The sequence below is a fragment of the Muntiacus reevesi genome, chromosome 21 (genome assembly GCF_963930625.1).
Source record: "Muntiacus reevesi chromosome 21, mMunRee1.1, whole genome shotgun sequence".
Taxonomy (NCBI): Eukaryota; Metazoa; Chordata; class Mammalia; order Artiodactyla; family Cervidae; genus Muntiacus; species Muntiacus reevesi.
Window position 1 is genome coordinate 2,995,025 of NC_089269.1, and position 18,180 is coordinate 3,013,204.

General features: G+C 43.9%; 1 protein-coding gene across 1 annotated transcript in view; it reads left to right on the plus strand.

Annotated features, from left to right (window-relative positions):
- MORC1 (MORC family CW-type zinc finger 1) overlaps positions 1–18,180 on the plus strand; it is a 151,773-nt gene that overhangs the window by 116,764 nt on the left and 16,829 nt on the right. Inside the window, exons 23-25 of the mRNA XM_065913846.1 lie at positions 10,428–10,497; positions 12,559–12,625; positions 14,928–15,089. Coding sequence (XP_065769918.1) covers positions 10,428–10,497; positions 12,559–12,625; positions 14,928–15,089 — 299 coding nt within the window. The remainder of the gene's footprint in view (positions 1–10,427; positions 10,498–12,558; positions 12,626–14,927; positions 15,090–18,180) is intronic.

An 18,180-nucleotide genomic window follows, 5' to 3' on the forward strand; every position in this document is an offset into this window, starting at 1 on the left:
AAATATTATTTTCCATCTTCCATGCACAAGACACACACCCCACCCTCCCTTTTAATGAATACTGGCTATTCTGAACCGTTTCTATGTCAGACATTTACACACCCAAGTGTAAAATTCAAACATGTCCCAGTTAACTCCAGAAGGGGAGGAAATAGAGATTCTTTTGCAGCACCTCTCACAGATGTCTGAGGAGGCCCAATCTGAGTGAAGCTTGCTAGGCAGTTCTGCTTTACTGGAGCAATGCCCCGTGGTACTGTTGTAATTAAGGGTTTGTCTGAGTTCAATTAAAAACTCCTTGTGCACTGTTCTGTGATAAATTGGCAGCTCAACTTTACTCCAGGCAAAAATTTGGCATATGAGCTCCGCAGGACCCCAGTGCCCCTCAAAGTGATGGGATCTGATCAGCTGTCATTGTACCACGCTTAACAGAAGCAATAAAAATAAAAAGGAAGTAACAGGACTAGATTCTCAAGCATCTTGTCAAAGAGGTAAGCAGTCTCAAGTTATGGCACCAGTTGAGATATAAGAAGTGACTCTATGAAACAGACATCCTCGGGGATCTATTCCGAAAGGTGATGGGGAAAATTAGGTTGCCAAACCACAACAGATGGTCAGGCAAGCAAACGATCAATTAGAAGAAGGCTTCACATTGCAGGAACCTGAGGGGAATAAAACTACCAATGCCAGCAGTAAGTTAGAAAAGTTCAGCAAGAATAATTTCCGACACTCAAGTCAGGGTGATATAAGTACTTTCTGTTACACACGAGCTCTTCTTGTTCTTGGCACAGGTTGTACTCCAAGTTGACATTATGCAGATTTTCTGCCTCTAACGTGAAACAGCCTTTACCTTTCCTATAGCAGTATTTGTTGCGTTTCCGTAGTTTATTATAATCTTTCTTTCAGTCACTGCTCTGAATATCATTTGCTGAGGCAATGAAAGAATATCTATGCTGTGGTTGTTTTAAGTCAGGTTGGACCTGCCTGTTTAATAACCGTGGAACATACCAGCTTTTTGGTTTGGATTGGCCTTAGCCCTTTTGTCCTCTGTGGTCGTTTAGGTCTTTTTTGCCTTGTACCTGTCCTCAGGAACAGACTGACAGATGGATTCCTTTCATTTTTCAAAACCACAGACATTTAAAAAACTCAGTGGCCAGATCACCATTGACAGATGTGTTTTAAGGATTTGGAGTCTCTAGGGTTTACTCTGAAAGCTGTAACCTCCAGGTTGATGAGTGGGTGGGACCATCTTCCAGTCTCAGTGTAAATTAAATCCTTTCCCAGTTGCACCTGATGAGCTCTTTATGGCATCTTTCAAAAGACGCTGATGCCAGCCCAGGAAAGGCATCAACCAACTCTGAATCCCTGAGGTCATTGACAGGACCTCCGCAGGGGATCACAGAAGCTGAGGAAGATCTGGAAGAGCTGATGAGTTCCCCATGTCTAGGTTTATGCTCTATGATAGTACTCCCAAGAAGCAACCCAAATCCAAAAACAAGCAAAAGACAACAGTAAGTTTTAGCATCAGTACTGTGTGACAGTGAAAATGAAAAGATAACTCAGTAACTCAAAAAAAGATTAATAAACAACCTGGATAACTAGTCCCTAAATCAGCTGCATTCACCTTTTAAATGCACAAATTAAATATATAAATTTTTCTGACTTCTAACAGAAAAAAATTTTAGTAGAAAACTGCATTGATATTGCCATATGATTACAGATGATTGAAGATGTGTTACTTTAAAAAGCAGGTCATTTCTTAGTCAGTTTTCCTGGTTGATGATGTTAGTTACCATTGCCTCTATGTGTCAGTCGCTCAGTCGTGTCCGACTCTTTGCGACCCCATGGACTGTAGCCCACCAGGTTCCTCCGTCCATAGGATTCTCCAGGCAAGAATACTGGAGTGGGCTGCCGTTTCCCTCTCCAATTGCCTCTATAGGAGCCTGTATTGTCCTATGATTGCTGCTGATGGTATCAGAAATTTCAGATATAGCAGCCCCTTTATGAGATAAAAGCCAGAGCTGCCCCCAAGGACGTTGGAGGAAAAATTGTCTGTACTCACCCTCTGCAGCATCATCTATCAACTCACCAACAGATTGCCAGACACAAAGACAGTATGTGCTACAGCCCTTGACCTAGACGAAAGTCTCGTGGGCGAATTATAATGAATCTAAATATTCAAAGGCCAGTTTGTGAACTGTCAGCAACCATACACCAATTCAAGACACATTTATTGAATCTCCATTAGGGATTTGGAAGGACACACAAAAACCATTATCTCTACCCTAAAGGAGCAGAAAAATTGGAAGACAGTTTTACAAAACCATGAGTTAGCATTGTTTTATGAAAAGGAGGCAGACTATGAATTCTGACAGATTGATCCAGGCTCATATTCAGCCCTACATGCCACATGTCAGTTGTATCAACTCAAGGTCTTCTGTTTTCTTACCTATAAAAGGGGAATAATGATATTACCTACTCTTAGGGTTATTATGAGAATTCATGGGATGATTTGTAACAGAATGAAAATAATTCTTTATATTATGAAAAAGATGTTTAAAAACCACCTTATGTAATTCTAAAGAAGGCAGTTGCCTTCCGGAGGGCCAGGGGTGGGAGTAAAGAGTGCAAATTGAGAGAGTGACAATGCTTTGTGACGGAGTAACAGAGCCAGAGCCGGAGAGCGACCGTGTGTGTGTGTGTGTGTGTGTGTGTGTGTGTGTGTGTGAAGAGGTGGGAGTGAGGGGGAGGAGGTGATCCCACAAGCAGAGAAACACTGGTGCTGCGGAATTGGGGAGTCTAGAGGAGACGGTGTGTAGAGAGAGACGAGACAGCTAGCAATTGAAGAAGCAAGCTAGGGTGTTTTCATCGTCATTTTAAGCTGATTTTTGCCTTGTGTAAATGTTTTCTCCATTTCTCAACACAATATTCAGTAAAACCTGTATATTTTGTATGGTTGGATTTGATTTTGGGAGATGGACTCGGGTTTTGAATTCTGCTTTGAAGTGTCTTGATAAGAATCAAGGCTGCTATAGGATTCCACTCTTGTCTGGGTCCCATAAATATGAAAATAATTAAAACTATTTGTAATTTACTGTTAATACTTCTTCAGGGAAAAGAGTATGTGCTAGAGCAAATAAAAAAAGACATTTTGGAAAGAGTGGGACTTGTCTTAAAATGTGGGAGAGACTTATAAGAAAAGGAGGAGAGGAATGTATTTCAGGTGGAGGACAGTGTGGGCAAAGGCCTGGAGGCAGAAGGCTACCTAATGCTCACAAGGGATTCTGAAGAGAACTTTTTTGGTTCTTACAGAGGATGCTTATTAAGAATGAAAATAATTCCAGATATCTTAGAATCACCTTGAAAAGAGCTTTGAAACCCAGTTGAGGGTTTGTACTTGAGGGAGAAAGTAATAAGGACCTGTAGCCCAGTTTTGAGAAGGAAAGTTGAATTGTGGAGATTTTGTCTAAAGAATTAATTCTTTGTGTCTTGAAACTGTTGTGATAGTCAAGCCGCAGTGCAAAGATGAGACGCTAAGGACCAAGAAATCAAGTTGGATTCTGCTGCCTGGAGATTTTAGACCAAGAAGGCAAGAGATAGTGGAACATTCTGAGGGGAAAATAGCACAACTTGGAAAAAGGTGTATGGTAGATTGAACCATAAACAGTGATGACAGTTTTGAGATGGAAACCTGGAACAATGATGTCATTATAAATATAAAGAGGACTTGACCAGAGGAGTCTAAGTGGGCAAGGGTGGGACTGAGGATTTGAAATTTCAGCAAGGGTCAGTGTCCTTAAGTCATTTGAAAATAACTGGGGCAGAGATGAGGAGTTAGGGTGGGGGATGCAGTGAAGCCATTGTTTGCATCAGTTCAGTCAGTCCAGTCGCTCAGCTGTGTCTGACTCTTCGGGACCCCATGAACCACAGCACACCAGGCCTCCCTGTCCATCACTAAGTCCCGGAGTCCACCCAAACCCATGTCCATCGAGTCAGTGATGCCATCCAACCATCTCATCCTCTGTCATCCCCTTCTGCTCCTGCCTTCAATCTTTCTCAGCATCAGGGTCTTTTCCAATGAGTCAGCTCTTCACATCAGGTGGCTAACGTATTGGAGTTTCAGCTTCAGCATCAGTCCCTCCAACGAACACCCAGGACTGATCTCCTTCAGGATGGACTGGCTAGATCTCCTTGCAGTCCAAGGGACTCTCAAGAGTCTTCTCCAACACCACAGTTCAGAACCATCAATTCTTCGGCGCTCAGCTTTCTTTATAGTCCAATTCTCACATCCATACATGACCACTGGAAAAACCATAGCCTTGACTAGATGGACCTTTGTTGATAAAGTAATGTCTCTGCTTTTTAATATGCTATCTATGGTGGTCATAACTTTCCTTCCAAGGAGTAAGTGTCTTTTACTTTCATAGCTGCAATCACCATCTGTAGTGATTTTGGAGCCCAGAAAAATAAAGTCTGACACTGTTTCCACTTTTTCCCCATCTATTTCCCATGAAGAGATGGGACCGGATGCCATGATCTTAGTTTTTTGAATGTTGAGGTTTAAGCCAGCTTTTTCACTCTTCTCTTTCACTTTCATCAAGAAGCTCTTTAGTTCTTCATTTTCTACCATAAGGGTGGTGTCATCTGCATATCTGAGGTTATTGATATTTCTCTCGGCAATCTTGATTCCAGCTTGTGCTTCCTCCAGCCCAGCGTTTCTCATGATGTAATCTGCATATAAGTTAAATAAGCAGAGTGACAATATACAGCCTTGACATACTCCTTTTCCTACTCGGAACCAGTCTGTTGGTCCATGTCCAGTTCTAACTGTTGCTTCCTGACCTGCATACAGATTTCTCAGGAGGCAGGTAACGTGGTCTGGTATTCCCATCTCTTTCAGAATTTCCCACAGTTTATTATAATTTAACCCCCTGAAGTTTTAATTGAGGGATTAAGTGTAGACAGGAAAATAATAATTACCAGGATGAGTTGGTACACAGAAGGTTATCTAAATCAAGAGGGAAAAAAATTCCAAGGAACTTCCGCATGCTTCCCCATATCAGTAAATGTTACCATCACTCACAGCTGCTCAAGCCAAAACTTGAATTTCTCTCCATCTTTCATATCCTGTTATTAACCCATCTACCAATCTTACTGACTCAGCCTTCAAATATATACTCTAGTCTATCACCTCCATAGCTACCCACCTGGCCAATTCAGTAACATCTCTCACCAGGACCACAATAGTAGCCCTATAAATGATTCCACTACTTATTTTTGACTCCACAGTGTGAAAATCTGAGTATCTCATCCAAAATATGTCAGATTAATGCTTTTCTCCTACTTACTGATCGAACCTTCTGATGGCTCCTTTTTTAGAAAAAAATTATTGAAGTGTAGTTGATTTAGAATGTGTGTTAATTTCTTCTGTACGGCAGAGTGACTCAGTTATACGTGTGTGTGTGTGTGTATATATATTCTTTGTCACATTCTTTTCCCTTGTGGCTTGCCACAGGATACTGACTGTGGTCCCCTCTGCCATCCGGGAGGACTTGCTGCTCATCCATCCCATGTACCACACTTTGCCTCTGCCGATCCCGACCTCTCAGTCCTTCCTGCCCCTTGGCACCCCCAAGTCTGTTCTCTGGGGCTGTGAGCCTGTTGTTTCCCACACATGTTCACCTGTGCGGTTCTTCAGCTGTCACACGGAAGTGGCGTCACGAGTGTCCTTGCCTTTCTCTTTCTGACCTCCCTTGGCACGGTAATGCCTCGGGCCACCCACGTCGCTGCCCACGGCCTTGCTCCGCCCTTTCTCGCGGGAGGGTCGCGTTCCCGCAGGCTGCTGGCCCGCGCGCGCGTCTGCCCGTGGACACGTAGGCTGCTTGTGCGTCTCCGCCGCTGGGATGAACGCAGGGCTCCGCGTGTCTCTCTAACTTTGAGCTTTGTCTGGGTGTGTGCCCAGGAGCGGGATTGCGGGATCACAGGGCAACTGGCTTTAGTTTTAAAGGCACCCCCGCGCTGTTCTCCGCAGCAGCTCCACCACTTTACCTTCCCACCAGCCGTGCGGGAGGCGGGCCTCTGATGCCTGCCGCTCACACCTAGGACAAATGGAGCGCCCTGCAGGGCCCCGTGTGACCTGGCCTCACCTCCTTTCTGGCCTCGCCGCCGCCTCCTTCCTTCTCTCACTTCGCTCTAGTTACCCCCATCTTCCTTGGCCTCCAGCTCTCTGAGTTGATTTTGCCTTCACAGCCTTTCCCCTTGTTCAGAACGCCTGGACCCCACAGCTCCCCACCCTCAGCGACCCACGTGGGTTTTCTTGGCTTGCTTTTGCCTCTCTCTTTCCATGAATACATGGAGCATCCGGTACTGACCTCGATACTGGGGATTCCGCAGGTGAAAGTTAGGCAGCACTCCCCGGCTTCATGGCCCTTCCGTTCTCGTGGGGGGATCTGACAACAGACAAGATAAATAAGTAAGCCGCGCCCGGGGGTGGGCAGCGTACGTGCCGAGGCGAGAACCAGAGCGGAGGAAGGGGTCGGAAGGGGCATCGCTGGATGGTGAGAGCGACGGCAGCTTTATACAGAGGCGGCAAGCAAGGCCGGCTGAGGGGGCGGGTTTGAGGAGAGACTAGGAGAAAGTTGGGGAATGAGCAAATCCACAGCAAGCCCAAGACCTGGAAAAGGAGGGTGTGGAGGAGAACAGTGAGCCCAGAGAGGCAGCTGTGTAACCTCATTCCTCTCCTCTTTCCTGCGTTATTTTTTCCACAGAACTTGCAGAGTTACAGAACTTATCAGTTTACTTAGTTAATATCTTTCTGCCTTATTTAATATCTTTCTGCCTTATTTAATATCTTTCCCATGAAGGAAAGGCTCTGTTGTCTTCATCATGGCAGCGTCTGACCCATACAGGGAACTCAATTTTATTGAATAAATTAACGAACCAAAGGGAGGAACCTAGAACATAGCATGAACCATGGGAGAGTGAAAACAAAGGGCCTTGGAGCTTGTCAGGAGGGCACAGACTGGCCTGGTAGCCGTTATGGGTCCTGGATAAGGTGTTTGCGACGGGTGTGGAGGGGCAAAGAAACAGAGAAAAACCAAAGTGATATCAGCAGTTCTAAGGCTTCCTTACGGACAGCTGAGTGAGAAGATTGTTACACAGTTGGCTGTGGTGTGTTCTTTCTCCTCTCTGCAACTTCTTTATGGTTTATTTATCCTCTTAAATAGATCCTTCACAAGGCTGAGCAGGTGGTATCATGCTGATCCTTTGTATCCCGTGGAGAACTGACAGATCCCACTCTACTCATTGCTAACATAATTCTAATTAAGGTATCTGAAGCCTCTCGTTAAGACTTAACTGTAATCTCATTTACTATGTGGGAAGCGTTACCTATTTCATGACTAGAGGTAAAATTTAGGAAAGAGATATCCCCAGACTGCAGAGTATGAGGCACAGTTAACCCTAAGAGACTGGAGAACATTCCTGTAATGAAATCATGTATGTGAAGGAGCTCCACAAGTATCGAAGTATACAAATAGTGTCATTGAAAAGACAACTGCACATTTTCTTGTCTCAGCTTGAAAAAATCCAGACCTTCCAAACTACAAGTACATTGTAAACAAACAAAAAAACAGTTTCCTATGAACTCAGATATTTACACAGTGTCATTCAAAAGGAAATACTGTAGGCTGTGAATTTTTTATCCAAAATATTTTAAACATTTCTATGCCAAAGAATAAAGGAAATATAAGAAAGGAAAAGAAAAGAAGTCTCTCCTGCAATAGAGACGGTAAAGCTTTGTGTGAGTAACATGTGGGGGCGGTGAGTGGACATATCTGATCCTCATGGAAGCAGCCCTACACATAGCAAGCTCGAAGCAGAGATCTAAATAATAAAATGCAGAAGTAATTTCAGGAGACTGAGTTAGTAATACCACCCCCAAGAGTTCCTGCTGAGAGTCCTGCCATTTTTGTTAAGCTTGGGTTCTTTTATCTTGTCTGATTTCCATCATAAGGAGAGGTTACCAAAGAAAACGAACACATCTGAGCACGATCATCATAGATTATTACAAAGTGGTTATTACTAAAGGCGTTTAGTAGTTCTTTCCTCTCCTGAGCTTCCCCTGTGATTGCTGTTAACTGTGGTGGGAAATAGTGTGTGATGCTTAACTGAAAGTGTTACTCCCTCGGTCCTGTCCAACTCTTTGCAACCCCATGGACTGTAGCCCTCCAGGCTCCTCTGTCCATGGAATTCTCCAGGCAAGAATACTGGAGTGGGTAGCCATGCCCTCCTCCAGGGGATCTTCCTGACCGAAGATTGAACCCAGGTCTCCCGCACTGTGGGTGAATTCTTTACCATCTGAGCCACCAGCTAAACCCATGCTGCTTATAAACTAGTCAAAAAAGATTCAGTTCAAAGGAGAGACGCTTAAAGTATGTAGATCTTCCTTACATGTCAACGCATCAGAAGATAACCTAAATTTTCTGTTACATCAGAAATAAATAAGATATCCATTTTAAAGTCATTTTGCAAGATGAACTTTTGAAAGTATATGCATTTTATATACTTCCTGACACATGAATTTATTCCCAGTGTAAGAATAAAAACATTTTGAAATAGACCAAAGTAGCTTAGAATCAGTTTTATTTGTTTCCCCTACCTGCAAGGCTTGCTTTCTCTTGATTTGGGTGGAATAGAAAATGACGGTGACGGGCAGCCTCACTGCTGTTTCGTTGCTAGGTAACGTGTGTGCCCATTTAACCTGCTTCCTGACAGAGCGCTGTTTCCCGAACACCATGTAAAATGCGTGCCTTTGTTTCCTGGGAGAGGAGAGAGGAAGGGTTGATGGCTTGTCTGTTCCACGTTCGTTTAGCAGAGGGGACAGGAAAGGCGAAGAATCCACACACAAAGGGTGAGCTCCAGAGAGCTGACAGCCCCGCGCCGCACACGGGTGATGGAGTCGGAGCCCGGTGCATCTCAGCGCGAGTTCAGAGGTTGTCAGATCCAGGAGCAGACAGAGCTTTTGCTTTGCCCCCTGTCTTCTCCATAGTCCTTTTCTACTGTCTTGGCCCCACCTTCTCACATACTTGAAAATACATGAAAGGAGCTTCTGGGTGTATTTTCCTGAGTGGTATAAACAATCTCAGGCTTCCCTGGTGGCTCAGACGGTGAAGAATCTGCCTGCAATGCAGGAGACCAGGGTTCAATGCCTGGGTCAGGAAGATCCCCTGGAGAAGGGAAAGGCTCCCCACTCTAGTATTCTTGCCTGGAGAATTCCATGGACAGAGGAGCCTGGTGGGCTACAGTCCATGAGGTCGCAAAGAGGTGGACACGATTGACTCACACTTATAAATAAACTCTCTCTCTCTACTCCTCCCACTCCCCCCCCCCATCTCTCTGCTCTAAAGTATATTCCCAAAATATAAATTTATTTTGTGTGAGCCTTGAAAAATAGGCTTACAGAGTTTGCAGAGGTATGGGATACCTGGCTTCTGATTGTCATATTCTACCCCCCAAATTCTCCCAGCTCCACTTAGCCCCCATCCCCATCACACACACCCTCACACACACACACACACACACACTCAGTACCACCAGCCCTCCTGCCTCCTGCATTTAGCACACTGAGGCTCCGCGGCCTGCTTGGAGCGGACGTCCTGTTTTGTCAGGAGCCCAGGCGTGCCCTCCCCAGCTTCCCGGGTGTGCGCCCCAGTCCCGGCCGTGTGCTTCCCCATCACACTCGGGGTCCCGGCCCCGGCCTCCCCAGCTTCCCGGGTGTGCGCCCCAGTCCCGGCCACGTGCTTCCCCATCACACTCGGGGGCCCGGGCCCGGCCTCCCCAGCTTCCCGGGTGTGCGCCCCAGTCCCGGCCACGTGCTTCCCCATCACACTCGGGGGCCCCGGGCCCCGGCCTCCCCAGCTTCCCGGGTGTGCGCCCCAGTCCCTGCCGCGCGTGCTTCCCCATCACACTCGGGGGCCCGGGCCCCGGCCCCCCCAGCCTGCTCATCGCCCCGATGCCGAGCGCCTTCCCTGTGTCTGCTCTATAGCAGCCCGGGCTGGGACTGCGCCTCCCAAACAGCGGAGGCTCCATGGTGGCTCCTGGCGGTCAAACACTTGGCCCATGTGTTACAGTCATCATGGCATCCACCTGAGATTTGGATTTTTAAAAAGTCTGTCTCAATATTGGTAGGAAGGTAAATACTCTCTTGAAGAGATGACAGATGTCAGTGTGACATTTCTAATGCCCCCATACGTGATCTGCACGCCAGTATCGTGTTTGACCACCCATGTCTGTCTCCCTTCGTGACGTGTCCCTAAAGTGTGCTTTATGGGCTGTCTCTGATGTGGGCCTTGATGCTCAAGGTCCCTTTTTCACCTTACAATATGCCCTTTGTTTCGGTGCAGCTTTAAATAAAGAGCTTTGTTTTTCAGATTTTAGATGAAAGTGACACTGATGTTCCACTGAAACAAGAGGAAAAGGAAGTTTCTCTTATGAAAAAAGGTAAAAAAAGAATTCCATTTACATATATTAGTTGTGATGTCTTGAGTCGTCCTCAGTTTGACTTATGCGACATATCTTACGGTAGCAGTTTGGATTTTGAAAAATTAAATCTGTTGCTCCAGCCGTGGGAGGAGAGGTGATGGCGACTGCGCTGCCGGCCTCACGTATTTTGAAGGGTTTTGAAGGGGGGCTTCCTGCCTGAGAATTATGCCCCCCACATGACCTCACTGCCTAGAATTCCCGAGGGTGCACGGATGCCACCCTCCTCGTTGAATTTTATTTAGAAATCTGCTGAGGATTGATATCAGGCCTGTCATTTTCAGAAGCTATTTTTGAAAATGATGATGACCTTCCTCTGTTTTCAATCATGTAGTTCTTTCCCTATTTTGCATGATTCCTCTGAGATCACTAAGACTAGTTCAACAAACACATTTATTATCCATGGGGTGTAGTTTGTCTCAGATGAGATATATGACCTTTTTTAAACATAAAGTTGCCATGTTATAATTTTCAATCTAAAGACAATTTCCCAGGACAGAGGAGCTGGAAACAAACTAGACTCAGAAAATTTTATTTTCTTCAGTGTTCATTTGTTATTATTACTCGAATTCATTGTGTTCATATTATTATTACACCATTGTCTCCTTTATTGTAATATTATGCCATTGTCTTAAACAGCAGAACCGCTATTTTTTCACTGTCATCTTCTTAATCTGAAATAAGTTTTAAAGGCTTTCTTAGTTCCTAGACAGGTCTCTGTTCATTTTGACTCAGTCATTCCCAGTCATCTTTGTGTTGATCCATGCCGTCATTTCGTGTTCACTCTTCCTTTCCTTTATACTTGGTTGCTTAGGTAACCTAATCAGTCATTCATTCACATCTCTATATTTGAACCCATTAGTGCGGGCCATAAGAAATCACACTTTTTCTTTTTCATCATAATTGGGATAATTTGCCATTACACAATCAAGATTTCTTTTGTAAGAGTCTCTTAATTTTAAAGCCAATCTTTTATAAAAGTTTCAAGCTATTAATGTGCCTTCAAGTATGTGCCTGTTGGATTTCCAAGTTGTAATAGAAAAATTGTTAGTACAATTTTGATCCTAAAATTAACATTTAATTTTAAATACTCATCCTGGATTTGGAAGGAACAGATTGTGAAATATTTTCAAATGACTGTAATTATGAATTAGTTGGCTATTAGGTTAAGAAATTTCACTTTGCATGCAGACCCTGAGTAAAACCAACACTGCCTGCAGTGTGCTTGGAAAACCTCCCTGTGTGTTCTCTCTCATGTCTCCTTAGAGCAGTCGGGCTGGTCCTCCCCATCTGAAACATTCATTCCTTCTTGCTGTCCTGTTCCCCTTAGCCCTCATTGCCCTGGACTTTCTAGCAAGGGTTTACCTGGTGGGACAATATCACAGTTATCACAAAGAATTCTAGAGTTAGATGAAGAAGGACACGTTGACTTATTTCTTAGACTCTCCCCAAGATCCTCTGGAAACCAGTCCAAGGGGATCAAGGCATTTCTGCTTTTCTGTGGACTGTTAACAAAGCACTCACCTCCCTGGCCCTCTCGATTCTGAGGCTCCCTGAGTGAGAAGACAAACTCAATGATTGTAGGTCTCTTACTGTTTAAAACCCAGCTCTCTTCTAGGGGCACATTTCTGATGGGGTCTTTAAGGATGCCTGTGAACTTGAACCCAAAGGAAGAGAGTAAGATCCAGGGAAGACAAGTGGTTGTCTGGATGTAGAGGCTGCTGAGAGGAGGGACACCAGACAGTTCCAGTTAGTCATCCCGTGCACACCAGTGACAGAAAATAAGCATCATTAGGAAGAAATTACAGAAAAACAAGCTGCAGAGGCTCTCAGATTCTTGTACACTGTATACACTTTATTAAGAGGTCATTGTAAATTGTCTTGAGAAGATATTGGTGCAGTTTTAACAAAAGAGTGTTTGAATACAAAGCCAAATTACATGCAAGTTGTTAATGAACTGCTAACACCTCTTTTAGTTCACTCTCATGTGTGATTTTCATTTTTGTCTGTGTTCTTTTGAAGAAAAACAGGAGCTGTGCAGTGACACCCCAGAAATAAAGAGAAATTCTTCATCACCTAACTGGGAAAGGTGAGTGTACTGCAATTATACAAAATTCCAAGGGAGTACAATTATACTGTTGAAAAGTAATTATCAGTGTTTAAATACAAGGAGAGAGAAAATAATAGCAACAAGCAAAGGCAGTTAAAAGTGGAACAGAATTTTAAAGGAGACAGGAAGGAATAGAATACCCTAGATTTCTCATTCTTTTCCCAAACCTTTTCATTTTTTTTTGTGAGGATTCAGGAATGGAACAGGCTTAACTTCCTACTCACAGCAAGCAGCTAACTCAAATTACTCTAATATAGTCAAAGAATGAAAATGTCATGTATATGTAAGGTATGACTATGAAATCATGACCTAGTTTTTTTGTATGGCTTATAATCTTATTTCCATACATGTATGTAAGTGTAATAATCATTGTATGCTAGGATATTCTTACATGAGGTTTTTGTCACATTTAAATATAATCAGCTGAATATTTTGGCTCTCCAATAAAGGGAAAAAATGTTTTCAAGAAAGCAAATTCTTACCTCACTCTGCTCTGAATATGTCTGTGTGTGTATGTGTATACACATGTTGTGTATGTGTGTTTGTGTATTATTTCATATATTACTTTTAGATTTTTAAGAATTTGTGATTTTCTTTAAATAATCTTTGAATTGTAACTACAATATGAATGTTAGATCTATGATCCAGTTAAGAAACCCTTAATGGAAGAATCTTATCAAATTCATTTAGTAGTGGTAGTAATAATGAAGATGATTATATTGACAGTGCTAACTCGGTACCATCTACTGAGGACTTAGTAACAGGAGCCATAGATTCTGTGTGTATCTTGTATAATCGGGCACAGCTCTGTGAAGTAGGCTCTGGCATTATGTGGCGGGAGAAGACGCAGAGGTTCAGGGAGGCATGTCTGTCCATGCCAACAGCAGCCTGAGTGTCCAGCTTCCCCAAAATGGTAAAATAAAAAAAAAACTTCAAGGACTTCTCTAATAAAATTTCAGCATAAAGGAGGTTATAATTAATAAGTGCCAGACACTGTGTGAATGTTCTTTAATGGACAATTAAGCATTAGTTATAATGTTCTTAGTCTTAAGTACAGTATCAGCTGAAGTTAGACAGTATAATTAATGCCAAAGAACTGTTGACAGTAGAACCACTTTGATTTGCTGTAAACTATTATCCAGTTTTTTTAAAAAGACCCATATGGTGTGAATACAGGAAACTCTTTATAGAGCTGTGGTCTTAATTCATGGATGTTAGCAGGAAGGGATGACACAAGTCTCCTTTTCGCTTGATAGACAAGACTCTGCATCATCTGGCCCCATCCTACCTACCCAGGTTTGCCTCCCATATTGCGTATCCCTCAGCCCTCTGAAGCTTTTTTATTCTCATAATACTGAAACCCGTAGGCCTCGTTAACACCCCACGCACTGCTTCATGGATCATCATTGTGCGTTAATCTCCATGCTGCAGCCAGTTACCCTTTTAAAACACGCGTCCGTCAGATTGCCTGCCTCCCATGTAAGAAACCCTCGGGTGGGAGCGCCTGCTCCGCTGGAAGAAGCCCCCGTCCCCACGCCGCGGCCAGAGCCCCTGGTCCCTCTGTGTGCGTGTCCCTGGGGCTGCCTCTACAGCCTGGCCTTCTCGAGTATCTCAGAGACCCCGCTTTATTTCTACCCTAGTATCATTACCCTTCACCCGAAACACTTCTTCCCCCAGATCGTGACTATTTCTTTCAACTGACTTTGCTTTATTTCTGGACCCACCTTTAGTACCTACCCTCCCACGGGCTGCTGGCTCAGACTGTGAAGAGTCTGCCTGCAATGCAGGAGACCCGCGTTTGATCCCTGGATCAGGAAGATCCCCTGGAGAAGGAAATGGCAACCCACTCCAGTATTCTTGCCTGGAGAATCCCATGGACAGAGGAGCCTGGTGGGCTGCAGTCCATGGGGCCACAAAGAGTCAGACAGGACTAAGCAACTAACATTGTCACTCTCCCACAGGCTAAAGTAGAACTTGGGTTTAAAAACTTCTTTCAACAAATAAGAGGCAAGTGGTAGATGACTGCTGTTGTTAAAAATAAATTACTGCCAATTCTATTTAATTGTGGTTACCCAAAAACCTTGAAACAGATTTTTCAGGAATAAACGGTATTCATGTAATTGAGAATTGCTTTTATATAGCTGTGTAAATGACACTTTTCAGCATTACATTTATGTCCATGCATTCATTTGTTGTATATTGACACCTCATTTGTTGTGTATTAATATTTTTTCATTTATTAGATCTAATATGATTTCCACTTCAAAATTCTAAACCTCAGCTTGTTTTTACCCAGTATGCCAGTGGAAGATTTAAATCCAAGTTCTGGATACAAAGCCAGAGTTTCTGTGAGTGGTGGTTGTATAGCTGCTTCTTCACTGACAGAATCTTCTCAAAGCACGTCTGTCAAGGAAACAGTAAGAAAACTGACATCTCATTTAAGGTAAAGATATTTACCTGCTTTGTTGAGTTTTCTAAGCAGTGACAACTGCTGATTTTCTTTCTCTATTGAGTGGTAATATTATTAGAAAATTCAGTAGAACGACTTGTCTCCTAACTGCACTGATTTAGATATAGTGTGGGTTACATGTCTTTGGAAACCAGATTATTGTCACTAACTGCCCTGCTGTGACATGGTCCAGCGATATAGTGGCTGTTAGTTTTCTCGCCAGTGAAATAAAGAATCAGAATTTGTAAGGACAGAAGATAGGACAGAAAGGGCTATTAAAAACAAATGAATGAGGGACATTTATTGTGAAGGGGAAAGAGAAAATTCTTACTGAATTTCTTCCTTCCTTCTTCCTCCCCCCCCTCCTTCCCTCCTCCTCTCCCTCCCTCCGTGTGTCCCTTCTTTTTTTTTTTTTCTATTCTGCCTCACTCAGACCCTAATGACAGTATGGCCTTCTAAGAAGTCTTTTTTGTAGCTTTAGATACTGAACTTATTTGGAGAAAGTAAGTTTTACTTTTTGCTTCAGTGTAGACTCTTACCATTCGTGGGCGTGGTTAATGAGGGATTTAAATGTCAGGATCTCAGTCCTCGAAGGATGGAGTTGTTCAGTTGCTGTGTGTCCGACTCTTTGAGACCCTATGGACTGTAGCCTGCCAGACTTCTCTGTCTGTGGGATTCTCCAGGCAAGAATACTGGAGTGAGTGGCATGGCCGCCTCCTGCAGTTTGCTCAGATTCCTGTCCATTGAGCTGGTGATGCCATCCAACCATCTCACCCTCTGTTGCCCCCTTCTCCTCCTGCCCTCCGTCTTTCTAAGCATCAGGGTCTTTTCCAATCAGTCAGCACCTCACATCCAGTGACCCAAAATTGGAACTTTAGCTTCAGCATCAGTCTTTCCAATGAGTATTCAGGGTTGATCTCCTTAAGGATGGACTGGTTTGACCTCCATGCTGTCAAAAGGACTCTCAGGAGTCTTCTCCAGCACCGCAGCTCGAAAGCATCAATTCTTTGGTGCTCAGCCTTCTTTGTGGCCCAGGTCTCACATCTGTACTACTGGCAAGGATGGAGACATGAGCGTAAAGTTCAAGGTTCAGAGATTTTCCAAGCAGGGACCAAAGATAGGGGGCTTTACAATCAAGCCAAAGAAGTGACTCTACAGAAGAATGCCCTCAAATAGGTGTCATATGAGAGGCTGGGGGTCAGGAGCAGAAACACCATAAATCAGTGCAGCCCATCGGTTTGGTTGGGCTTCAGGGACTATGAGCGGCCTGGTTAAGGTGAGGGACGTTCAGCAGAAGGAAACATACAGCATGCTCTAGCTGGAAGAGTATTTTCCCTCAGGACACCTTGACTTTCTCATCAGAGACTGACAAAGTCTTCCTGAAGAAGAGAGTCGGCAAAGAGTGCAAACAGGTAGGAAGAGAGAGGTAGGGCATATATACAGGGAGCTAGGGCCCCTACTCAGGCCCAGGACGGGGTCTGGGGTCCTGTGTGTGAAAGTAGACTGCAAACGCCTGTAAGAATTAGATGCCTTTCTGCAGCTAGCCCGGGGTTTAGGGAAGTCTCTGTGGCCGCATCCAGGGCCGTGGGGCTGCGCTACATGAGCGTGAAGGCCCACCTGCTATGCTTCAGGAACATACGTCCGATGCCTGTCCTGCCCCGGGGAAAGAGGGACGCTCCTGTTACATGTAGGTGGATCCACTTTGGGCTTTGCATCAGGACGCATTTTCACTAATGACGGTAGGAACCCAGTGACAAGTTGTTGACCAAGGGATGAAGTCTGCGTGCTGCATCCCTGAAGACCACGTCAGAACCACCAACTCTGCATGTGGCCGGGGTTGGCAGGCTTGTACTAGCGTGGGAGTAGAACAGAAAGCCAGACCTCAGGACAGCCCCAGTATCACCCAGTGATATGGTGGGTGTCAGTGTCAGATTGCCGTGGCCTCCGGTATCGTCCCTAAAGAATGGGATTCTCCAACCATTTCCTTGCCTTCTGTCAGTACTTGATCAGAAGTTTTATGTAAGATCCTCATCTTTGATGTTGGGTAACCATAACTTTGAATCCTGGATTCTTACTAGTTATGAGATTCAGGCATGTCAATTGGTCCCTGAGACATGGTAGTATGCAATAAATTATATATGAACATGCCTGTGTACATCTGAATAAATATGTGCATATTATTTTAAAATGTATGGACAATGTATTTGAAATGTCCAATGACTGGAACTTTGCTTCAAGTGAACCAGACCTTCTTGATAATAATAGCCACCATTTAAAAGTCATTATTATATTTTATTCATTCACTCAAGTGGTTTGTATACATTAGCTCCTTACACAAACTTACAAAGCTGATATTATTTTTAACTTTTTTTTTTTAAGTTAAACTGAAAAAGAGAAACTAGGGAATTCCCTAGTGGTTCAGTAGTTAAGACACTGAGCTTCCAGTGCAGGGGCCTGGTCTCAATCCAGCTAAGATCCCACATGCTACGTGATATGGCCGAAAAAAAGATAGAAACCAAGTGACACTTGAAGTCACAGAATTACACAGCTGCCAAGGACGGGGCTGCGTTTGAGTCCAGGCTCCGTGATTTGGAATTTCATCCTCTTAGTCACAGTGTATACACACACGCATACAGATGCACACACTTACTTATACACACACACACATATACATACAGATGCACAAACTTACATATACACACACACACACACTTTTTATAATACACACACACATACAGATACCACACACGCTTTGCTGTCTCTACACTGTCAGCCTGGAGAGACTTGCCTGATTGCATGGTAGCAGAGTTTGGATGTACGACTATACATTATCATTTTCTTTATTTTTTTGCTTGTCTAATTTTTGTTCTGCCTCTAAGTGTACCATCACTGTTCACTTTAATGAGTTACATGTGATGAAAAAGGAGATGGTCTGATTGAGGGTGCTAAGACTGTAAGGTGCATCTACTTCTATATTTAGGCATCAGTAGAAAATTAAAATTTCCCAGAAACCATCTCCCTAATGAACATGCAGAATCTTCAGTACTTAAAATCATCATAGTATTATCAACGGAATTCTCTGAAA